This window comes from Lepisosteus platostomus, chromosome 1, assembly GCF_059453375.1.
Source record: "Lepisosteus platostomus isolate fLepPlt1 chromosome 1, fLepPlt1.hap1, whole genome shotgun sequence".
Lineage (NCBI taxonomy): Eukaryota > Metazoa > Chordata > Actinopteri > Semionotiformes > Lepisosteidae > Lepisosteus > Lepisosteus platostomus.
This window is the reverse complement of record NC_142611.1, coordinates 43,948,939-43,974,213: the sequence shown is the minus strand read 5'-3', so window position 1 is coordinate 43,974,213 and position 25,275 is coordinate 43,948,939. Positions and strand designations below refer to the sequence as shown.

Here is a 25,275-nt window from a genome sequence, read left to right as displayed (position 1 = left end):
TGTTATATATTTTTTTTCTTCAATGGCGTTTTAGTGAGACAGTTGATCCCATATCGGCAGTTAATTCTCATGCCTTCAGAAAAAAAGGTTTACCCTGTTTAATTGCATTTATTGTTCCATTTTTCTAGGCCACCCTGCCCTCTCTTGCCAACACGCCTTCGCTGAGCCCAATAAGAAGGAAAGGCAAGGAGAAGGAGCCAGCAGAGCAGGCTGCTGCCCCCATGAGCCCGAAAAAGAGTAGCGAGAGCAATCCAGGTAACAGTGAACCACCTGGGCCCTGGCATGGATTCATCTTCCATGCTTGTGCAGACATGGTGAAATGTCTGTATTCTCTATTTGTGCAAAGGTAACAAGTTTGGTGTAAACCTTGTTACCTAACCTTTTTTATGGCGAATTATATTGGAAGTTGTGGTCAAAATTGGACAAAGGTGAAAGGCTAATTTATTGTATTTCTAAATTTGGACAATCCACAAGTTAAGTCATTTTGAAAGCAAAATGTGCCACCTGGTGGATGAATCTTGGCACGACACTTCAGATTTTGAAAAGTAAAAACTTCAGCCAAGATACTTTTTTTTTGTGTTTTCTCATTGTTATAAATAATTTTCTAGGTGTATGTACTGATCAGTTATAATATACATGTGTACACCCGCATTAAGTTCTCTTCGTATACGTTACTGAGTTGCTGAATCTAAATAGACGCAAACTGAGAAGCCTGATAGGCAAAAAAGAGCCAGACTAGAACCTTCAATGTTTTCTGTTGTGTCATACCTTTCAACTGAAACACGCTTTCCCTCACTGACTTCTGGGACCAAGAGATAAGATTCTCAAGACTGTGGAGCTGGAGAGTTTGCACTGTCATTATGGTAAAGGTTTTGAATAACTGTAGACTCTTAACTGCACTTTTTAAAGTAGGAATAGTTGTTCATAAGAAAGGTAATAAACCACCTGCTTTCATAAATTCATCATGTAAGATTAAGATTGGCTTTATAGGTGGATTTACCTCCCTGACTCATGTGACTTGAACCCTTGGCTTTCTCTTGTGTTCCTAAGCTGCTAGACCAGCGGACACCACTGGGACCAACTCTATAAACAAGTCATCTACGCTAGGCAACTTCTACCATCTCCCTCCATACCTCAAACTCTACGATGTTCTGAAGGCTACACATGCCAACTATAAGGTTTTGTATGGTTTTGTAATTGTGTGTAGGGGTATTGGACAAGAGAAATGAAATGGGTAAATGAGGGACACGAAGTACAGTATATCGAACACAAGGGCATCCACACAGGTGTGGCTTGTCCATTCCCTTAACAAGTATCCGAGTATCTAGGGATGTGTTTAAAAATGCAGGACAGGCTTTCAGCACCAGCAGTTATTTTCTGCAGAGATGGGTGTCTTTCAGAACACGTGTGGTCGCACAATAGTTTAATGAGCATAACACTCATGTTCAGTCACCAGATCTTAAAACATTTGATCTATCGGGGTCCCAGTGACCCCTGGAATGACTACTTAGATGACATTTTCCACCTTCATCATCCTGGCATGAGTCGATTGACTTTCATGTGGAAGGGTGGTCCTGCTTCCCTCCTGCAGAGTTCTAGACCCCGGCAGACTGCTGGCCCAACACCCTCAGCGATGCTCAAATCGCATGCTTGACTGCCATGATCCTGCAGGAGTTTAGGGTAGTTATTCTTATTTAACCCCTGAACAGTGTTCAACTGGTCCAGTTAAGCACAAATGGAAGTTCAGTTTAAAGGTTAATGGAATCTGAGGAATGAAGCTGTGGAGCCCTACATTAGTCATTGGTTAGTAACGTCCCTCCATGTGTTGATGAATTACCCAGGTGACACTTGACCTTCAGAACACCAGTGAAAAGTTTGGAGGGTTCCTGCGGGCTGCTCTTGATGTGCTGTCCCAGTTGCTAGAGCTTGCCACCCTCCAGGACATCGGAAAGGTGAGTGCTTCATTTAAAATAGGAGATTTCCTATAATATTTTAATGTGTTTAATATGTGTTTCAGGTGTTTAGTGATACAGCCAAGCTTATTTCACAGAAGTCATTAACAATAGATTATTTGGCATTATAAACAGGAAGCGATATTCTTTGTCTGCGAACGTTGCTAAGAAAAGTAAAGGATTAATGGTATTCCAGGTTAAGAACAATAGATGTAAGAGGCCAATGGAGAAGTCTGTGATATATCATAGTAAAAATGTCGAGTGCACCTGTTGTATTTGGTTTCTCGTCAGCCTTTTTAAAAAAACAAAACAAATTCAAGCTGTAGTCCCTGTACAATGTAATAACTGTCAAATAATCCATGTCCGAGTTTCCAGAGGTTTTATAGGCAATCGATAAATCATCAATTTCCAAATACTTACAATAATTCTGAAATTTGTGATCAGTTGCAGGTGAAGTTCTAAGTAATCAAGTAAATAATGAAGTAATCTAGATGTTATTTGGACTGAAAGCTAGCCCTCTTTGACTTTAGCAGAGCACATTGTTTGCTTAATTGATCAATCAGAAAAATTGTTGCCAATCAGAAACAAATGATGTAGGGTGATCTATAAGACTTGCTGAATTTAAATTCTCTGGGCCTAGAGTTTCAGATCCAGGCAAGGTGCAGATTACTCCAGCCATCGCTCTGTATTTGAACGCTTTTTTATTGTGTTTGAGTAGTTAAGGAAGGAGAAACATTAATGGAATGCTGCTGTAAGTGAATATATCACAGATTTTCATGCAGGACACATTAAAGAGACAAATTCCGTTGTATGAAGTTGGCCCATGCAGTTTATTGTGTGATTCAATGTTTTCAGTGTGTTGAAGAGATCCTGGGTTATCTGAAGTCATGCTTCAGCAGAGAACCCACAATGGCCACTGTGTGTGTCCAGCAGGTGAGTGAGATCAGAGCCTCAGTTAACATCTGCACTCCTCTACTGGCCTTCCATCAACAATGCAGTACAGAAATGATACATCCAGTGTAATCTTCAAAGGTAAAGCGGCCATTTTTTGCCATTAATGCCTCCGTTAGAGCTTAGTGGCATTTAGAAGAGATTTGGATTTGACCAAAATAGATAAAAACACAAACCAAAGCAAAAAGTTGCCAGTAGAGGACAAATATTAAATTGGGCAGAAAATGTAAATGTAAATGCCCTTTTATAGGTAATCACTCAGAAGGCATATCACCCTACAGCTCACAAGTGGTAAATCACTGAAGCTCAGCAGGTGTGAGCCTGGTCAGTACCTGCATGGGAGACTTCCTGGGTAAAACTAAGGTTGTTGCAGGAAGAGGTGTTAGTGGGGCCAGCAGGGGGCACTAACCCTGCGGTCTATGTGGGTCCTAATGCCCCAGTATAGGAATGGGGACACTATATTGTAAAAAGGGGCCCATCCTTCGGATGAGATATAAAACCGATGTGGTCATTAACAATCCCAGGGCATTTCTCGAAAAGAGTAGGGGTTTTACCCTGATGTCCTGGCCAAATTTCTCATTGGCCTTTAACAGTCACGGCCACTTAATTAATCCCCATCTATGAACTGGCTTCATAACTTTGTTCTCCTCCCCACTGATAGCTGATGTGTGGTGAGCATTCTGGCGCACTATGGCTGCTGTCGCATCATCCAGGTGGGGCTGCACATTGGTGGTGATGGAGAGGAGTCCCCATTACTTGTAAGGCGCTTTGAGTGGAGTGTCCAGAAAAGTGATATACAAGTATAAGGAATTATTTTTAATTATTATTATGGTTTAATTCCAGCTGCTGAAGACCCTGTTTGGGACCAATCTCGCGTCTCAGTACGACGGCTCCTCCTCTAACCCCTGCAAGTCTCAGGGGAAGGCCCTTCGGCTGGGCTCCTCCAGCCTGCGGCCTGGGCTCTACCACTACTGCTTCATGGCTCCCTACACTCACTTCACACAGGCCCTGGCTGACGCCAGCCTGCGCAACATGGTGCAGGCCGAGCAGGAGCAGGACACCTCGGGGTGAGGCTTTGCTGAGTCTGGCCCTCGAGATGCATCGAGAAAACTCTGTGGCCTTCTTTCTCCCACTTAGCTTCAAAATGTACAAATGAACAAAACTCTAGAAGTAAACACCTTTTTTTCAGCTCAAAAGATTCAGTGTATTAATCTCCCTGTTGCTGTTTTTTTTTTTTTAGAAAAGCATGTCATTATGTTGTGAACAAAGCTCTCCTCATAAGTACAGATTCATGAGATTGTATCATCTCACACATTCAGCCAAAATTAAAATGGCAAAATACAGCCCTGGAAGAACAAAGGTGGAGCTTTCTAAATTGTTATTCTTCCTGGGCTGTTGAGTGGTAGTGTCTCAGATCCTGGTCGAAGGTGTCCTAGGCAGTGGCATCGATAGGCTGGTTAGGGTAAAACGGAGAGACAAAGCAGCCGTAAGGGAAAGAGAAAAGTGCTCTTTTATTATATTAAAGTCTAGCCAGATTCTGCCCTTTATTAGTAATCAGGCAGCTAAAAACATCTTTCTTTGATGATTTAATTACTTACAGTACATGTCCACAAAGCCATTTGCTAGCTCGGTTAGTTGTTCGGTTGGTCTGTTTTCTTTCCTCGTGCCATTTGCTCAGGATCGGCAAAGACAGCAGACAAAGACCAAATTAGAAAGCCTCTGTTTCCTGGTTTTAATGTATCACATGACCAGTCATCTTCTCAGAATTAGTAAGGTGACTGAGAGTGGCAACTCATTCCCCACAGCGTTCTGGGGAATGTGGTTCAGTAAATAGCCCTCTTATAGGCAGGTCCAGCAATTATGCAGTACATGAGTTTACCTTAATTGATTTAATTATACAATTACACTAACCCAGTGCTTCATTAGAAACACTAGTTGCTAATTTTAGAGGTTTGAGTATGGACACCAAGCCTCCAAAACAGGACATTATTGACAACATTTCTTTTGCTTCAATTTTATGAAATAGGTATGCATGTTTTCTCTTATGTGTTTGTCTGCTGCTTAACCGTAGGTGGTTTGATGTGATGCAGAAAGTATCCATCCAGCTGAGATCAAGCATCACAAATGTAACGAAGCATCGAGCAGATAAGGTAAAGCACACTCACATGACATTTTCTGGCATACTTTCCTGGGTTATCGGTATGAGTTACATTCATTTTTTAAAGGTTTATCTTATTCCAGGGTTTAACAGTGGCAGGCCAGTGTTTGTCATATTGATTTTGAAGCAGAATATTGTGTTTGAAAGTAGGAATTACATTGTAGTATAAGACACCATGAAGTTAATAGACAACACCATTAAAGGAAAAAAGCAGGAAAATGGTTGACCCCACAGATAAAAGCTTTGCTGTACTGTTTCCTATACTGTATATTTTTAAACCTGAAGAAGTTCACATGGGTGGCACAAGGCATAGTGGCCTTGGGTTCAATTACTGGGTGCTGTCTGAGCAGAGTTTGTACTTGTGTTAGTGTCTGTTTCCTCCCACTCCCAGAAAACATACTGTACCGGCAGTATAATTGGCTTCTGGGAAAATTGGCCCTGGTGTGAGTGTGTGCGTGTCTGTGTATGCCCAGCAGTGGGCTGGCATCTTGTCCAGGGTGAATCCTGCCTTGTGCCCATTGCTCGCCGGGATGTGCTCTGACTGCCCTGTGATCCAGTATTGGACAAAGCAGTTAGAAAATGGAGGGATGAGGAGATTCAACTGGGGAGCAGAGAAATAGTTAAGAAGTTGATTCCGAACTGAAAAGTAAAAAGAAGAAAAGGGCAGCCTTTGTGAACAAAGAATTTTGCCCGAAGATGTTAGTGTCTTCTTTTTTCTTTTTACTTTGCTGTGCGGAAAACACGTTGAAGAACAGCACCATCTCCACATAATAGTGAATCTGATGAATATTCTATCTTCACAGAATAGAAGAATTCAGTATCTGACTGCTTGTGTGCAGGAGATAAAAATACCACTTCCTATGATTTACAAAGTTTACTTTATGGCACAGAATGGTTCACAACTGATGCATTGTATGTTGATAAACACACTTAATGGTCAAAAAGAGCTGTCAAAAATACTGTTGAAATCACATGCTTATAATATGTGGTGGCTCCAATGTTTCCAATCGTATTGGCTTCATACATTAAACTTTTATGAAAAGATTCTATATACTCTATTCTTTTATGATGTATTATGTTTTCTTGATTCATTAAAATTCTTATTAGACCTTGTGGCACAAGAAAATGTCACCCCTTATGAGTTATGAGTCTGAACAGAGTGTATTCAGCTCTTCAAAGGCTTTGCTTGTTATTTAGTTTGTTTTTTTTACCCCAGGACCATGATGTACAGTTGGCTCGTGCTGACGCAGAGATCAGTTAATCAATTTTTGTCCTCTTAACCTCTTTTCTTAGAATGCCATCCATAACCACATCCGCTTGTTTGAGCCCTTGGTCATCAAAGCACTCAAGCAGTACACCACCACCACCTCCGTGTCCCTCCAGAGACAGGTGTTGGACCTGCTGGCTCAGCTTGTGCAGCTCAGAGTCAACTACTGCCTCCTGGACTCCGATCAGGTGAGATCCGATACCTACTGGAATCATTTGACCAGATCTTCAGGGGAAAATCTCATTGTGGCTGCAGCCTTCATTTCCTGTCGATCATGTTGCTACTGCCTGTTGGATCAACTCTACCTAGCTGGGATTATGCTTATTTAGAGAGCTATGTTATTTATGTTTACCTGGAGTTTAATGTTTTCTTTACTGTGGGTCCCCGTTTACAGAGGCCCAAATTCCTGTTCTCCTTGTCTGACAGCACCTTACAGCCCAGTTTCATCAGGTTTCAGTAGATAAATGAAACTGAGACCTTTCAAAAACACAGTTTTCTGGATTAAGCAGGTGGTGGTCTTGCCTCTGGTCAAGAATGTCCTAACAGTTGTTCCATTCTGTTGATAGAGGACACTGTTGTGTAGGAAATGCCATCCTTTGGCTGAGACATTAAATCAAGGTCCTGACTAATTTGTTACCGGTTCCTTTTTGGGCAAGTTCAGTGTGGGCTACATTAAATTACGTCCTATTGATTTTGACTTGCGGAATGTCTCGTGTCATGGGCTTGTCTGCTGTGTAGTGGGGCTCCTGGTCTTTAATGCACTTCACTTCAGTAATGGAAAGCTTCGGGATCCTTATAGATGAAAATATAGCCTTATAGCCATCATGAACAACGCCTCTCATCCGCTACATGGGTTATTAGGCAGCAGAGCACTTTTAGCAACAGACTGCTCCAGCTATGGTGTTCAAGGGAACGTTTCCGCAGTTCATATTCATATTTAATTAAGACATCATGATGATTATATATTTTCCTTTAGTATATGTTCTGAATGTTATACTTTGTGTGCAGTTTCTTACATTTTGTGTTGGGGTCTATAAATATATAGGGCCAAGACTGTCTATAGGCCCTCTCCAAAGTAACAAATTTTGTAGCCTAACACAATTCTGACTGTCAAAGGGGAACTGCAGTCCCAATTTCTCAGACTGGTTATTAAATCTCAGTAACAAATTAATCAATTATATCACAGAAGTTTAGAAATTTGAATTAAGCACAAAATCGGGAACTTTGTGAAAGTACTGAATGGTCTCCAGTTTGTCGCACACCACTGGTCTTGCTACGGGCGAGAGAATTCACAGGAATTGCGACGTGAAGCTGCCCTTCTTGCTCACTAGTCACTGTAATGACTTATGTAATGTGATGAACAAGTGAATAAGTACAGGTTTTACAGCAGGTATTTCACCAAAGAATTGTTCCAACATGATCGGCATGCAGATTTAAGAAGCAGAATTTGTCAACAAAACTGACTCAAAGTCAAGACCAATATTTCTGTTGGATTAAAAGATATATTCACAAGCCTGCTTCTTTACAGTGTAAAAAGACTGCCTAATGTCACCAGAAGTTCTGAATCTCATATTTGCACTTTAAAATGTACTAATCAGTGCCGATTCTTTCTAACCTATGAAATTAGTATTGCAGTTCCCCTTTGATTGAAGCAAAAGGTGCTTCTGCCAAGTGCTAATTCAGGTGTTTGTATGCCTTTTGTAATAACTTTTCACTTGAATGTTGTCTGTTACAACATGTAAATAAAGGTAAAATAAATTCTGATTTTATGGGTTTTGATTTCTGGCTGTTAGGCCACAAAATGTGTTACTTTGGAAAGGGTCGGCAGACTTTCTGTAGGCACTGTAATTAACTGCAGGGAAGGAGAAATAAAAAAAACGATGAATCCGTAAATCCCCAGTCTTTCCACCTGGCAAATCCTGGAAAAGCAAATAGCCCAGCAAGTACTGGAAGTGGTTAAAGCAGTCAGTTCAAAATATAAATGTTCAAATGTTGTCTTCTGTAGGTTTTTATTGGATTTGTTCTGAAGCAGTTTGAATACATTGAAGTGGGACAGTTTAGGTAAGTTGTATGTTTTGCACTTATTGATAACAGAAAATTACAAATTCACACCTTATCAATATAAAGTTAGTAACTGTAATGTATCTTGTTACCTATGAAATAATTAACAACAGGTTAACTCACGATGACAAGATGCCCATTTTAGTTCCGGTGTTGCAAAATTCAGAACTGGTTCAGTCAAAAATCAGGAGGAGGAATAAAATTCACCCAAGTGCTGGTCTCTGTAATGGTGAGCTACTTACTCCACAGGGATTCAGAAGCCATTGTTCCCAATATCTTCTTTTTCCTGGTGCTGCTGTCCTACGAGCGATACCACTCCAAGCAGATCATCGGCATCCCCAAAATCATCCAGCTGTGCGATGGCATCATGGCCAGCGGGAGAAAGGCGGTCACACACGGTACGTGCGGCTCTTGTCACGGAGCAGGGGGTACTGGGGAAGAAAACAATCCGACCGCATCTGCGTGTAGGCTGTCAGAACGATTTCAGGTGTAGTGCAGGCAAAGAGCTGTGTTTTCTTCCTCTGGGGTGGGGTTCGCGTGAAAGTAAGGGGTTCGGGTTTATCATGGTTCTTCTCAGTCTTTATCATAATTTAGTCTTCCTGCCGTTTTGATAATTCCTCTATCATTGCCACCAGGATCTAACTGGTTTCCATGCTCTGTTTACTTTACTCCTTTTTTGCACACCAATCGATATAATATCTTCCAAGACATGTATACCACACCTTGTGTACACTTTAAGTCGATTCTTTATCTTTTGATTTGATTCAGAAATATTTTGCTGCTATACTTATACTGAGAATCAGTTTCTATTGCCCAATGCTTTGCAAATTAATCGCTCCAACGATCAAGTTATTAGGTAACGTGCCTTCTGTCATCGACAACTCTCTAGTCTTCATCTTAGTTTATGGCTTCTTACTCAAGAGGCAGACTCAAAAAGTAATCTCCAAAGGCTGGAACTAAGGCTATACATTCACAGAGCTCTTGTTTTCACAACTAACGCAGCATATGAGCAATTAAAACACCTGTCAGCCATTTGCTCCACTACCTATGCTCTTCTGAAATGGCACTGTTATATTATCATTAAACATACATGGAAACTTATAGACTGACACAAAAGCTGACATTCTGTGGTTTTGTCTGATATTAATGTTTTGATCTGAAATGCAAATTTCATTAGTACACAACTTTCAAAGAAAAGAATACGTGTATCAAAATCCTTCTTATGTGACTGTATGTACAGTATTTACACTAATCCTCCTGTGGAAAGCTGATTTGTTAAAATGGCTCACTTTTCAAGAATGCCTCACCAGCATATACAGGGGTGTGACTGTATAGACGTTATATGTTTTGTAAAGTGATTGACAGATTGCTCGATTCCATAAGGTGTAGGAGTCCATGTCAGATTGTGATGAAGTGTGCTTTTTTCTCTCAGCGATTCCAGCACTGCAGCCTATTGTCCACGACCTGTTTGTGTTGAGAGGGTCCAACAAAGCCGACGCAGGCAAAGAGCTGGAGACCCAAAAGGAGGTGGTGGTCTCCATGCTGCTTAGACTTATACAATACCATCAGGTAAATGTTTGATATGGCACCATAATTTCTGTCCTTATTCTTTTAGAATATGGGATTTTGTTCTTTTAGGATTTGGAATATCTCTTTTATTTCCTTTTTTTCCTAGTGACAGTTCAATATAATGACATTTCCAGCCCCAGAATGCACATTACAGGCCACCAGAATACTGTTGGAAGAAAAGTTATACCATTTTTTGGCAAAGATTTTTTAAAAAATGCATTGGAGGTTCAGCTTTACTCTTTTTACTTGGCTCAGTGCACACTGAATGTTGTCCTCATTTTTCAGGTGCTGGAGATGTTCATCCTAGTGTTGCAGCAGTGTCACAAAGAGAATGAAGACAAGTGGAAGAGACTGTCACGGCAGATAGCAGATATCATCCTGCCCATGATCGCAAAGCAGCAGGTACACGTTGTCTTCATTTTCAAATGTATAGTAATTATGGTCAGTATTTTTTCCGTTATATCAAAACTGAGTACAGTAAAACCTCAATTTCCGCAAGTTCTACATTCATTATTTCACCTGTTGCACACAATTTTTAGTGAATACTTTTTTCTCGTTTGTGAACCGAATTTGCATATTTCTGGGCATAAATGCGGACACCCACTTATACAGTATGTTCATCTCGTGGATCTCCTTCACCTGACCTGCATCGTTCTCTGTAGTAAAGGCACAGCTTGGTTAACAAAGCTTTCAGATGTTTATGTAGCAATGCATCATGGGTTATGCTTTAGTTCTTTGGTTTCCTTCAGGAAAGCGTTGGATGCTTACAGTGTGAATTCAAGACTTGATGTTAATTTATGTTGTTTGCAGATGCACCTGGATTCCCATGAGGCACTGGGGGTTTTGAACACCCTGTTTGAGACTGTGGCTCCTTCATCACTGCGGCCTGTTGACATGCTTCTCAGGAGCATGTTTGTCACGCCTAGCACCATGGTGAGTTTTTTTTTTTTTTTGAGTGATGCAGCCTAAACAACTTTTAAATGTCAGCAAAACAAAAGAGCTTGTGGTGGACTTAGGAAAAGAAAAGGAGCATTCTCACCACAATTCATCAATGTAGAGGTGGTGGAGAATTCTAAGTTCCTTTCCAACACTCTAAAATGGGAGGTCAACACATCCATTAAGTTGAAGAAAGCTTGCCACCAGAGGTTATTCTTCCTGCGATAGAGACGTTTTGAGTTTTACAGGAAGCAATGACTATTATCTACAGATCTGTCATTGAGAGCGTTTTGACCTTGTCCTTAACTGTGTGGTAAGGCAAAACTCCTGCCAGGACAATAAGCAGCTAAAGAGAGCAGTGTATGTCCCCTCCAAAACTGTAGGATGCCATCATTCCTCTGTGGGCTCGCACTTCCTCACTAGACTGAAACACAATTCTTTGAAGTTTTAGATTAAATAGCCAAGGGAAATCAAACATGCTAAATTTGTTTCATAAGGTTGTGAATGTCAACTTTACTCGTTGTAAAGAAAAATGTTACAACTTACAAGCACCTGTCATATTTTGAATTTTACATTATCTTGCTAAGCAAAATTAACCTCCAATATCTTGTGAAAAAGATTTAATCATTAAATGATTGACAAAAATCTGCATGTTGTTAAATTGTTCTGTTGCACTGTTCAGTGTTATTTCTAGTTCTTTGGTTCCAATAAAAAAACGAAACAACATAATTTTCATTACTTTATTTTGTACGCAACTCAATGTGCTTTACTAATCATGAAATCAAACTATGAGAGAGTCTCCATATATAAACATGCCAAATAGTTCGTGGTATACCGCAGTACGTATCACGGTACATGCGTTTTCCAGAGGCAGTACCCAACCTGTGTTTACTTCTGTCCCCTCTGATAGTCAGTTTAAGTCTATCAAGACCAGGACTGCCAGGATTTGTAACAGCACCTTCCCTGTAAAGTGCATAAACTCTGCACTTTAACTTTTGATAACTCACACGGCTCATTGTAACTCCATCAGATCCCACTTTTATTTATCTCACTGTTGTTTATTTTATTAATGGTGTGTGTTTAGGGTGGTTGGATACCGTCTATTATAGGTTTTATGTTGCATGTTTTTATTGTGTCTTTAATTGTATGAGCTCACCAATCCAAATTCCATACAACTAGTTGTTAATGTAGTAAAATGTTGGACTTGAACTAAAAATGGCCTTACTGCCACCTTCCCTATAATAATGAGGACCTTGTCAATGAAATTAGGGGGGAAGAGACGTTTTTATTTGTTTGATGGTATGCTTCTGTAAATCCAGTTTGCATTGGAAATATCCATGTTTTATATAGAATTGCCCATTGTTTTTGTTTTGCCCACCCTTCTTGGAATAGACAGTTTTGCTTTTCTTTCAGCTAGCATCCGATCCCCGTGACCACGCACAGGAGAAAATGCGGAAGTGTAGCAGGGAGATGTTTTTTTTTTAGCATTGTGCGGGGTTTGACACCCTGTTGTTTTATGGACCTCTTTCATAAAACGTATAATTATAATATTCATCTGGCTCCCAATCTTCCAGTGTTGAATATTAGGATACACAGGTCCCTGCTATTTGCACTACCTAAGCCTAATAATAAAACTACAAATTATCTGAGCTAAATATCGGAAGCAATCTTTAAAAAACCATGGACTCATCTGTCACAAAACCGAAATTAATAATAATAATAATAATAATAATAATAATTGCTTACACTTATATAGAGCTTTTCTGGACACTTCACTCAAAGCGCTTTACAGGTAATGGGGACTCCCCTCCACCACCACCAATGTGCAGCCCCACCTGGATGATGTGACGGCAGCCATAGTGCGCCAGAAAGCTCACCACACGCCAGCTATCGGTGTGGAGGAGAGCAGAGTGATGAAGCCAATTCATAGAGGGGGATTATTAGGAGGCCATGATTGGTAAGGGCCAATGGGAAATTTGGCTAGGACACTGGGGTGACACCCCTACTCTTTTCGAGAAACGCCCTGATATTTTTAATGACCACAGAGAGTAAAACTTCAGTTTTACGTCTCATCCGAAGGATGGCGCCTGTTTACGGTGTAGTGTCCCCGTCACTATACTTGGGTATTAGGACCCACACAGACCGCAGGGTGAGCGCTCCCTGCTGGCCCCACTAACACCTCTTCCAGCAGCAACCTTAGTTTTTCCCAGGAGGTCTCTCATCCAGGTACTAACCAGGCTCACACCTGCTGAGCTTCAGTGGGCTGCCAGTGGTGAGTTGCAGGGTGATATGGCTGCTGGCTATAAATGCTGCTGGCTCTACTAAGAAGAAAAAGTTTAAGTTTAAAAGGGCTTTAAGTTACAGTGCAAACCTGTTTGTATTCTTTTTTGTTTTTCCTGTAGTCCTCTGTGGGGACGGTGCAGCTGTGGGTATCGGGTATTCTGGCTGTCCTGCGAGTCCTCATTTCCCAGTCCACAGAGGATATTGTGCTGTCTCGCGTTCAGGAGCTCTCGCTGTCTCCTTACCTCCTCTCCTGCCCCACCATCGACAAGCTCCAAGACTACAGCTCGCACACGCCTCCTTCAGCGGGTCACATGGGAGAAGCTCTGAATAAATACCCTCCAGAGGAAACGTTTGCAAGGTCTGCTGTCAACTGCTGCAGCTTGCGGAGAACAGCTTGCTGTTAATTGCTTACGGGTGGATGAAGAGAGAGGATGTAACCTATTTGATCACAGTTACAAACAGAAATAACAAAATGTAGAAAAAATGAGAAAGATATTACATATTCAGTGCTAGGTTTATAATGTATTCATTACATCAGCGCTAACATTGGGTTCTTAGTTAAGTAATTGAGTGCATTATATGAGGAACACTTAATATGGTATAAGCAAAGGGTGTCCGAGTCTGGCAGTATCGCAGTCCTTTAGGCTTTACAGTATTGCTAACCTTTAAGTCACTGGTTTGTAAAAACAGGAGTTATTTGTGAGTTTTAATCAATATAATAAGATAATTAGTTCCATTAAGTCAGAAATACCCTCCTGTGGTCTTTGGGAACTGCAGTCTTCTTATCATTATCTGTAATCTCTAAACACATTATCTGAACAAATCACCTGTTTCAGTAGTCAAAACTAAAATGTTTTAGAAATTGTTGCTATAATGCTACTGTGTTGTAGAGCTCCAGGAATAGGGATGAGCAGTGCTATTTCGTGTATTCTGAGCATGGAGTCCTCAATGCAAATCTGAGCAATCTTAGATGACAGATTCCTTGAAATGACATCAAGAATACCCTTCTCAAGATGTATTATGTATTAACCACACAACTAGGAATGTTACATAAACTGTAATGGGAAAATAATGTTTATTTCTTATAAACCTAGCATTGAGTCTGTTGGAGGCGGATTATTAAATCTCAAGATGGTGGAAATAAAAGTAAGACATAGTTTGTACTTCACGACCAATCCAGGAACTGGTATTTTATTCCCTCGCAATGTTGCTGTTTTTAAAGGTTTCTTCTGCAGCTGGTTGGAATCCTGTTGGAAGAGATCTCCAGTAAACAAGTTAAAGTGGACATGAGTGAGCAGCAGCACACCTTCTACTGTCAACAGCTTGGCACACTGCTGATGTGCCTCATTCATATCTTCAAATCGGGTAAGAGTCCTCAGGCACAGAGACAAAAGTTAGATTCCAGTCTTGAGTCCAGAATCCCCAGATTATTTTTTCAGCTTTGTAACTCTGAGCAACTGACAATAAACATGGCTGTTTCTTGCAGTATTTATAAAGTGATTTCTTTTACATTTACAATTTCACCGATTCGCTCGAATTGATTAGTGACCACGTTTGCCTCATTCGCAAGCTGCGAAATAGGAGAGTAAATGGGGGCACCCACTTCCTGCTGTCTCTGTAGTAAAGGCATAGCTTGGTTACCAACGAGCTAACATGTAAATGTAGAAGTGCATCATGGGTTATGCTTTAGTTATTCGGTGTCCATCAGGAAAGCAAGAGGTGTAAGTTGTGTGTAGACCTGTTATGAGAGAAATGCCCTGTACTGAATGTGGGTGTATGCTGTCACATACATGATAACTTATAAAAAATCCTAGGTGGTCTTCAAAGATATCAATTTTATTACTCCAGTTTTAGAGTATGTGCAATACTGTACACTTTTATTTACTTTCTGGACAGCTATTACTATACTGTAATACACTTTATCACAGTACAGTAATGCTGCATTATAATAACAAGATGTAAAACAGTAAAGAAAATCCACTCTATTAAGAATTTAAAAAAATTTACAGGGTAAAATGTAATATTATAACTGATCTAATTTGTATGCCCATGCAATAACTCAAATTATAGGGAAAACAATGCTTTAAATTTATGGTATTCATTTTCATTAAAAATGCTTATTACCAATAAATAATGTTTTCAAAGTAATTAAGAGTTACAACACAAATATTAGTACAGGATTGCTTGGTTTACAAGCTGCGGCACCATGTCATTTACCCCATAATGTATTAAGTCCCACACTCACACAGACTTCAGGTACCTCATCTTCACGAATAGAGAAATTTACTGTTTTACTGAATAAATGAAAATTGTCATAATAGAATATGAACAAATAGTAAATGATGAGCTTTGGGTCCTGAAGCTTTTCAGAACTTGGGGCTTTTTCTTGTTTGTCTTACGGGGGTAGCTTATATCTTGAAACTTGTTTCTGCTTGGCCAGTGGACAGAGAATGGAAGGAATAACTGATAGAAATGTTATTTAAGGTAAGCTTGCTCATACAGAATGCTCTTTGTGCAAAATAGGATTGTTGACTATTGACTGTCATCCCAGGTATGTTCCGAAGAATCACTGCAGCTGCCACCAAGCTGTTGAAGGGCGATGGCTGTGAGGGCAGCTTCTACACCCTGGAGAATGTGAGCAGCATGGTGCAGTCTCTCATCACCACACACCCCTCCCTGGTGCTGCTCTGGTGCCAGATCCTGCTCATTATCAACTACACCAACTACACCTGGTGGTCAGAGGTGCACCAGACTCCCAGGTAGGTCAGAGCCTCAGGTATGCAGGACACTGCGTGAATACGGGGTTCATTAATGAACTGGTTTAGACTGTCTTAGTGCTGTTCTAGTGATATTTCTGCAATGCAGTTACAGATTGCTTTGTAGGCATCGTGCTTCTAATGTCAGGAACTGACTATTCAGTTTTTCCGTGAAGTGTGTTTATCAGCTTTTAAAGGGGAGCTGCAGTCCCAGATTCTCAGATTGGTTAATACATCTCGGTAGCAAAATTAATAAATTGACGGTATCTCAAAATTTTACAAATTCCAGATTAGGCACAAAATCATGAACTTTTTGAAAGTACTACTGTATATAGTCGTGATGTTGTTGCCAACCCCTGATCTTCCCACGGGCGAGAGCAAGAGTTCATGTGAATTGTGATGTGGTGCGGCCCTTCCTGCTCACTAGTCACTGTAATGACTAATATAATACGATGTATAAGCAAATAAGTACAGGTTGTGCCGCAGGCATTTCACCACAGAAATGTTACAATGTGATACGCATGCAGAGTTAACAAGTAAGTTGTGTTTGTTGTTAAAACCGTCTTGAGGTTGAGAGCAATTTTACTATTCAATTTAAAGAGATGTATTCACAAACCTACTTGTTTACAATGTAATAAGGCCGCAACACATCACCTGAAGTTTTGTTGCCTCATTCTGAGTCACAGAATATAGCACTGTGCATACCTGTAAATTTAGTCTATCTTGTGATGTAAATTGTTTTACACAATATTGTGTACATTTTATTTTCATCGACGTTTGAAATGTACTCATCAGTGCTAATTCTTTCTAAACCCGAAATATAAAAATAGAATTGCAGTTCCCCTTTAAGTCCCTTTTCATTGACAGTTGTGCTAACCAGTTACTCCATGCTTATAAGCAAAGTAGTGCAGCTCATGTTTCAGTAACTTACTATTCTGTGTTTTCCCAAATCTGAGTAATGCTGAAAACATGCTTTTAAACTTCTTAGCATCATTGTTAGTGATATTTCTGCAATAGATTCAAACTTACACATTGTTGTAATCTAATTTCTCAGGAACTGAATGTTCTGCTTTTTCTCAAAGCAAGTTTGCCAACTTAAAGACAAATGTGCTTTAGATCTTCATAGTGTTTTTTCACCTGTTTTAAGGCATTCGGCAACTTTAACACACTGTTTGGAAATAGGCACACTGCAGTAACATTATGAAGAAGTTTTTGTTGAGTAGTAAGATGCATTTTGTTTTTTCAGGAGGCACAGCCTCTCCAGCACAAAGCTCCTGAGTCCCCACATATCTGGAGATGATGAAGAGGCCCGACCAGAGTCCAGGCTGGCCATGTGCAGCAGGGAGATTGTCAGGAGAGGAGCACTGATTCTGTTCTGTGATTATGTCGTAAGTTCACTCCGACCCCATTCGCTCTTCATATGAGAAAATTCAGAAGTAACTTTTTATCTTGTGATATTTAATTACAATAGAGTAAACAAGTTATTGGAACATCTGCTTTAAAGTTTGGAATGTTAAAAGCGCTAAATTGTAGTTTCTGAGGCCTCTTCAGGGTCTAACTAGGGTCTAATTTGACTGCGGGCGTGAGCTTTAAACAGTAGGTACTCATTTAAGATGTATAACTGTGGGTGTAAAAGAGGTTGCCTGCTTCTGCAGTTCACTTCTGTAACCTTCGGCTGTTTTTCTGAAATGTCAGTGATGGCTCAAATTGAAACCGCTAAACACAGAAATTCCAAAATGCTTTAACATTTAAAGGCTTAAGTGTAGACAGGAATATAAAAATTGAAAAACGAGACTGAAAAGTGTTAACAACGTTCCAGTTGCCCCCTATTTCTCTCTGACAGTATTTTTTTTTTCCGTCTTTGTCTTGTTTTAAATCTTCTCCTTCCTAGTGCCAGAACCTTCATGACTCGGAGCACCTCACATGGCTGATTGTGAATCACGTAAAGGACCTGATTAATCTGTCCCATGAGCCTCCAGTGCAGGATTTCATCAGTGCCATTCACAGGAATTCAGCTGCCAGTGGTCTCTTCATACAGGCCATCCAGTCCCGTTGTGAAAACCTTTCAACAGTGAGTGCCCATCGCCATAGCAGTGTCTCTGTTCTGGTTTTGATATCTGGTTATATAATATTAAGTGTTTCAGCACTGGGTTGGAATTTCCTTGATTCCACCTCAGAGAGTGCAGATTACCACATTCGTGCAAAGATGCACACTGAGATTAAAAAAAGATTTTTTTTAAGTGAGCAAATCTGTTTAGTGGTTGTTTAGTAAGGGCATTTGTCAGAGGTCTGATTTTGAATTCTTTCTCTGTCAGGAACACAGTGAGTAGAGTACCCCTGCCTATGACATTTTAAGGAAACGTTTCATTTTTATTTTGGGAGAAAAAAAAAGCTTTTAAATGTGGGCTTTGTTTGGATTAGCTAGCTGTCTAGCAATTTAAATCTTACCATATGATATGGCCAGCAGCCATATCACCCTGCAACTCACAACTGGCAACCCACTGAAGCTAAGCAGGTGTGAGCCTGGTCAGTACCTGGATGGGAGACCTCCTGGTAGACCTTTCTGCTGCTGGAAGAGGTGTTAGTGGGGCCAGCAGGGGGTGCTCACCCTGCGGTCCATGTTGGTCCTAATGCCCCAGTATAGTGACGGGGACACTATACTGTAAACAGGCGCTGTCCTTCGGATGAGACGTAAAACCGTAAAAACCTGACTCTCTGTGTTAATTAAAAATCCCAGGGCGCTTCTCGAAAAGAGTAGGGGTGTAACCCCGGTGTCCTGGCCAAATTTCCCATTGGCCCTTACCAATCATGGCCTCCTAAAAATCCCCCTCTATGAATTGGCTACATTACTCTGCTCTCCTCCCCACTGATAGCTGGTGTGTGGTGAGCATTCTGGCATACTATGGCTGCCATCGCATCATCCAGGTGGATGCTGCACATTGGTGGTGGTGGAGGGGAGTCCCCATTACCTGTAAAGCGCTTTGAGTGGAGTGTCCAGCAAAGCGCTATATAAGTGTAAGCAATTATTAATTATTATTAATTACCTGCCTGGTTCTTCATGATTAGGTACAGTAGGTGTTACATGAGTTCACTACGATAGAGGGCGATTTGACATATAATGCCGTGTGATTTCCATGAAATGACAAAAGTTAGATCTCTTTGGATAAGTGCAATCTAAAGTGCAACAACAAAGTGATAGGTGCAATCAATCCATTGCTTTATTTTGCATAAACTTTATAGTGTCATTAAAAACTGATTAACCCCATTCATTTGTAATAACGTGGTTATTTTCACAATGTGCATTGTTTTTCTCCATCACTATTTACTGCTGCTACATATTCACGGGTTTCAGCATTGCAGTGTAGTATTTCAGTAGTGTTTCTCTCTCCTGTGCAGCCAACCATGTTGAAGAAGACCCTGCAGTGCCTGGAAGGGATTCACCTCAGCCAGTCGGGAGCTGTGCTCATGCTGTATGTGGACAAGCTCATCAACACGCCTTTCCGTGTCCTGGCACGCATGGTGGACACACTCGCTTGCCGTCGGATAGAGATGCTTCTAGCAGAAACGTTACAGGTAAAAGTGAGGAATCTGCGGCTGTGCTACGAAAAGTATCTTAGTGGATTTTTGTGGTATAATTGTCTTTTTTTTTCCGTTTCGTCACCTTTGGTCTGGAATGCACTGTTTGGTGTTTCAGACCTGTTACACCTGCTGGAAAGAAAGATTGAAGTTTTTTACCTTCTATTGCTGTGTAACCAGATTTACCATTTTACCTGATGTTTCGAAATCTCTGGATTGTTGCTTTTATGTGGAAACCTACTAGTAATTAAAAACGAATCTTCTGCTGATCTTGTAGAATATTTTCTTGTCCTGTCTATGTCTTTCTCTTGCCCTCTCTTAAAATGAAGGTGTCAGTATGAACTCAAATAACCTGGGAATTCCCTGCCACACTATAGAAATTCAGGTTCTGACACATTCAATTTGGTGGAATTTCTGTGTTGCAAATCATAATAAAAGAATATAAATCCTTATGCTTACGTACAGTAGTTTTACCCTGTAGGAAGGACTTAGTTTGCCTACTGTCTTCTGTTTGTGTTATAGAACAGCATTGCCCAGCTACCACTTGAAGAACTGGACAGAATTCAAGAATATCTGCAGAGCAGCGGCTTAGCGCAGAGGTAGGCTTTCTTTTTCGATTAATTTGCTGCCCTAAACAATATACTGTATCAAGTCTAAGTTGTCTGATTTCTTGAGTGACTGATGAGTGCCTGCCATACTTATCCCCTGTGACTGACGTGGTGTTTTTTCTCAGACACCAGCGGCTGTACTCCCTGCTGGACAGGTTCCGAGCTACGGTCGCCGAGGAGACGGCAAGCCCTTCTCCTCCAATCACCTCCCACCCTCTGGATGGAGATCTGCCCCCTGCCCCTGAGAATGTGACTGCAGACAAGGTAAGAGCCTGTACTGTTTAACTCTTGATCGAAGAGACCATTTGACTATGGGTTGTAGCGTTTTTGAGTTCTTGTCCAGGATGACAGTAGAAGTACAAATTCCTTGACATTTTTCAGAGTTAGTGATGTATTTTGATGATTCTGTCTGTTTCTGAAAGACAAGAATGATTTAAAAACGACAAGAGGGTCTTCTAACCTGTTTGGTTGCTAGAAGCTTAGTGATCCAAGAAATTTCATCCAGCCTTTACTTGAAGAAAGCCAACCCATTGGCTTCACCAACAGGACTGGGTAGCTTGTTCCATATTTCTTCAACACATCAGGTTAAGAAGAGCCCCCTGTTCCCAGATTTCAGTTTCCTTCCGTGTAGGTTCCACCGGTGTGCTCTGGTTCATGGTTTAGTTGATTCTGAAGGCGACTGCTGCTGGACAGGTTCACTCTGTGAATGCCCTTGGGGATTTTGAATAGTTGGATCGGGTCCCCTGAATCAGTATGGGACATTTTTGTGAAGTCCTGGAATTTTATCGTCTCCGATCCAGAGCAGCAATCTTTTTTTGAAACATTTTTAACATAACATACTGTGTTTTGGGATTTAAATTTTAGACATTTTCTGACCATTTGCCCAGTTTTCCTAACAATTTAGGAAATCCAGAAGATGCATCAGTGGTGTCCACATAAACACCCAAGTCTCAATCATGAGTAGTTCCTTCTAAACTCAGTGTTTCCAGCTTTGTATTCATATTTGTTTACTACCTGCATGCACAACCCTGCGCTTGGCTACATTATACTGTATATCATCTGCCAGGTGTTTGCAGAGTTAGGATTTTTTTAAAAATGTTTTTGTATTTCAGATTTTTTGCACCAGATGATATTTGCTGCTTTTCCAGTGTTTTCTTATCCTTTTATTTTGGAATCCTCTGCAAATTTAACTAATTTATTAACAGTAACATAATGTAGGTCATTAATATAAAAACTCCACTAATTGCAGTACATTATCACAGTTTCAGCGTGGACTTCTTATTTGTACTCCATTTTCTTTTTTTAAACTGATTTTTAAATCCAAATAAATGCATTTCCCTGAATGCCTAACCCCTGTAATTTGAGATTAAGCTTTCATTAGCTTTATTAAATGTTTTTGGACATCTAAATATATCATATCATATGTTCTGTGTGCATCAATTATTGTTATTGCTTGTCCAAAAACTCTTAAGAGAATGGTCAAGCAAGACGTACCTTTTCTGTGACTGTTGTCTAGGATATTATTTCCATATACGATAGGAGATTCTCTAGTTTAGTTCTAAAAATTGTATCCATAACTTTACATGTAACAGAAAATCTGTACATTGGTGCCACCTATTGCATTGTGAAAAAACTACAGACTCTTTTCAGTGAAAACCTGACATTGATTGTTATTAACTTGGAAAGTTTAGCACTCATGTTGTTTTATATTTTCCACAAAGGTGCTTGAAAACATACAGCCCTGTGACTTATATATACCAGAAAACACTTTAGAAAGGCAGCAGATGTCGTGCTAATGGATTCATCTGTTTGGCAATGGTCAAAGAGAATTTGGGATATGATAGAGCCCTTGTCAGCTTACTGCACTCCATGAGTACAAAGAGACAAAGTGCAGCAGAATGTGCATAGTAAATAATTACAAATTACAACTAGTGAATTTGCATGAGCAAAGGGGCTCTGGTTTATAGGTGTTAATCGTGCATGTAGGTCATTCAAGATCCATCCCAGTACTAAACTCTAGCTTCTGTGGCATATCCATATCTAGTCAACCTTGTGCAATCCCAAGGAACAAACATTTACAAAATCCAACAGTCAACTGCTAACACAGTTATGTGTCAGGGGATGCCCATCAACCCAGTGATAGTCCTCAGATTAGGTAGATCTAAAATAATCTAGAATAGGTACCTGTACAGTACAGATAGTGGAGAATAAACCAGCAACACCAGTGTTAAGTCAGTTTGACATGCAGCCAGGACAGCCTATATGCCTCTGTTTAGATAAGGAACTGTGCATGAGGGAAACAGCACCATTGTTCCACAAGAAAGTCAATCAACATACTGAATGTTTGATGATGAAGGTGGAATATGCTGTCTCAGATGTCATTCCAGAATATCCCATTATTGCTCAATTGTGTTCAGATCTGGTCACTGAGAAGACCATGACCTGTGAATATGGATAACAGCTATATAAAGTTCATCAAACCACTGAGTGACCTTAACTGTTCTTTGCATGGGGGCATAGTCATCCTGGAAGACACTTCTCCTAGAACACAACATATGTGAAGATGATCGCTTGGTACCATGAAGTAGTGATTAAGTAGGGATTATGCCTTACATGGGAATGAGTGCACCCAAACCATGCTAGGAGAATATGCCCAAGACCATTACCAGAACCCTTCTCTTTTGGATCCATGTACTTAGGGCTGTAGAGTTCTATGGTATGGTGCAGTCCTGTTGGTCAGGAACAAGCTGAAGGATGATTCATCTGACCAGATCACATTTCACCACTGCTTGTCTGGTTCTAGGAGAAAACACCAAAGAAACACTGAGTTGCAGTCTATCACAAGAGGTTTCTCTTGAAACCAAAGCACACCCTGCCCATACTGGCAACTTTTGAGCATTTGCTTACTCTAAGGAGAAAAAGTAGGCTTAGTTAATTAAATTGGGAAAGTGTATTAGATAGGTGCACCTTCAAATACTTTGCCATCAAGCATTAGAAACTGTAAATATAGGTTATTGTGGATATTGTCATCCTTAGGTGTGTTACAGTGGCAGGCCAGTCTTTGAGGGAACTGTTTAACATCTGATCTGCAAATAGTAGCCATTAGACCCCTGTTATTTGTAAATGGGCATGACAAGTGATAATTAGCTACATAATTAGGTAAATGGTGAAGGCTTTATTTATTTATAAGCCACATTCTAATAGGTGTTTAGTTAGTGGAGTATTTGGTATAAATACTTGTTTAAGGGTAGAATTTGTTGCTTTGTCTGGAACCAACCTTGTGCCTTTCAGCTTTTAGAAAATTGATTTCTACTGTATACAGTATGTGTAATACAAAAACTGAAATCTGTGTAGTTTTAAAAGTTCTCTTAGCATTTAAGAAACTTCTACAGCATTACAAAACTGTCCTTCTTAGTTCATTTAATGTTCATTTTCAACATTTATCTTGAATTTGAGCTTGCAGTTCTAATGTGTTTTCAGTCTACGTTTGACGGGCATTTTGAAAGCGGGAGTTTTTGCAAGCAGTGCTGATGGTAGAGCTCTGTGTTGCAGGAGTGGTATGTGGCACTGGTCAGGTCTCAGTGCTGCCTCCGCACAGACGCTGCTCTCCTGGAGTCCACAGAACTGCTAACCAAGCTTCCGCAGCCTGACCTCTCCTCCATCATGACTTCCAAGGTAAAAGAAGTTAATCACAAGAAGTATCTCTTGGAAGCTAAGCATCCCCCGCTTATACCGACAACTTTCAAACAGGAAGTGCTTACCATGGGAAGAAAGAGTAGGCCTAGTCAAGTTAGATTAATAATTAAGTTATGTTTGGGACACACATGAAAACACCCCCATCTTATTTGTCTTACTGGATTTTGTATTTCAGAATAAGCACACATGTACGGGCAAATAATTTTTTAAAGATCAGTTCTAGTGAAATTCCTTACACATTGCATCTTGCCCATTCCATTAAGTAGTTGAACTTTCGTCAAAAAAAAAATCTAGCCTAAATTACATTTTTTTCCAGGACACGTAATGTAAATGTCGTTTCTTTCCCCCCCTCTTTTGCTTTGTTGTATTTTTCTTCGGGCCCCAAAAAGGAGTTCAACTTAAACCTCCTGGACCCTTGCCTCAGTCTGGGTGCCCAAAAGATGAGCAAGGAGCACGGCAGCGTCCTGTTTGACTCGGCTCTGCAGGTCACTCTCGACCACCTGTCCAGCACCGTCCAGCTCCTGCCCAGCCGCCATCAGGTCTTCGCTGCCTCTTCGGCCCCTGGCGACTCGGCTTACTGGAACAAGCTGAGCGACGTCTACGGTGAGAGAGAAATCCCGCCATCGGAATCAGAAGGCATCTGAGGGCTGATGTAGTTAGTATTTTGTACAAGGTGATACTTTTTTTTTACCAAACTGAATGACAAGAGACAAGATTTTGCTCCTACCTTCACTACTCAACTGATTATTGTACAGTTTCTTTTTTTTCCAACACAAAACCTTGTTCTTCCCTTCATACTACAGGAATTTCTTTGGCTGCAGGCCCCGTTTTATAACACTAAGGCTTGCTTTTAAACTGCTGCTGTTTTTCTTTTTGCAGGCGAGAGAGTTTTCTACCAGACTGTAGTGAGTCTGTGCAGAGCCTTGAGTCAGTACCTGCTGTCGCTTTCAAAGTTTCCAGCGGTTCTTCTCATCCCCAGCGAAAAGGAGGCCGACATCACCAACTTTGTAGTGATGGCGCTGGAGGTGAGGCCCAGCTCGGCACACGCGTGTGGGATGAGAGAGAAGAGAATGATCACAGAGATTTGACATTGTTAAATCTTAGGGCTTCACTTTGCTGTGAAGCACGTTTGCTGCAGAAATGTTCACATACAAATGGATCCTGCGTTAGAGAAACCAGGATCTTCCAATGAAGGGCAGTTGATTTTAGCACCTCAGCTGAGTTTCAGGAAAGTGGTCCACAGAGAAGCATGCAGATCAGTTTTCTATAATCTGGAATGAAAATGTGTGGTTATGTATTGAAATGCTTTTGTATACTACTTAAGACCTCCCCACTACCAATGTGTACATGGTTTTATGAGTTAATTTTCCGTCTCCCAGCCTGCCTCCCCAGGGTGTACTTGATGGTAACTGACTCCAATTATATATTCAAGAGGCCAGATTTTTCTTCCCCTCGTAATGCA

General features: G+C 40.6%; 1 protein-coding gene across 2 annotated transcripts in view; it reads left to right on the top strand.

Annotated features, from left to right (window-relative positions):
* htt (huntingtin) overlaps positions 1-25,275 on the top strand; it is a 90,436-nt gene that overhangs the window by 43,050 nt on the left and 22,111 nt on the right. For both annotated transcript variants that reach the window (XM_088629693.1, XM_088629690.1), the window contains 23 exons: positions 129-255; positions 1,051-1,178; positions 1,842-1,952; positions 2,808-2,885; positions 3,747-3,970; positions 4,975-5,053; positions 6,355-6,516; positions 8,334-8,389; positions 8,639-8,787; positions 9,822-9,958; positions 10,244-10,360; positions 10,769-10,891; positions 13,297-13,535; positions 14,400-14,542; positions 15,729-15,936; positions 17,180-17,321; positions 17,825-18,004; positions 19,330-19,506; positions 20,032-20,108; positions 20,243-20,381; positions 23,670-23,792; positions 24,203-24,416; positions 24,693-24,838. In XM_088629693.1, the coding sequence (XP_088485819.1) occupies positions 129-255; positions 1,051-1,178; positions 1,842-1,952; positions 2,808-2,885; positions 3,747-3,970; positions 4,975-5,053; positions 6,355-6,516; positions 8,334-8,389; positions 8,639-8,787; positions 9,822-9,958; positions 10,244-10,360; positions 10,769-10,891; positions 13,297-13,535; positions 14,400-14,542; positions 15,729-15,936; positions 17,180-17,321; positions 17,825-18,004; positions 19,330-19,506; positions 20,032-20,108; positions 20,243-20,381; positions 23,670-23,792; positions 24,203-24,416; positions 24,693-24,838 (3,279 nt within the window). The remainder of the gene's footprint in view (positions 1-128; positions 256-1,050; positions 1,179-1,841; positions 1,953-2,807; positions 2,886-3,746; positions 3,971-4,974; positions 5,054-6,354; positions 6,517-8,333; positions 8,390-8,638; positions 8,788-9,821; positions 9,959-10,243; positions 10,361-10,768; positions 10,892-13,296; positions 13,536-14,399; positions 14,543-15,728; positions 15,937-17,179; positions 17,322-17,824; positions 18,005-19,329; positions 19,507-20,031; positions 20,109-20,242; positions 20,382-23,669; positions 23,793-24,202; positions 24,417-24,692; positions 24,839-25,275) is intronic.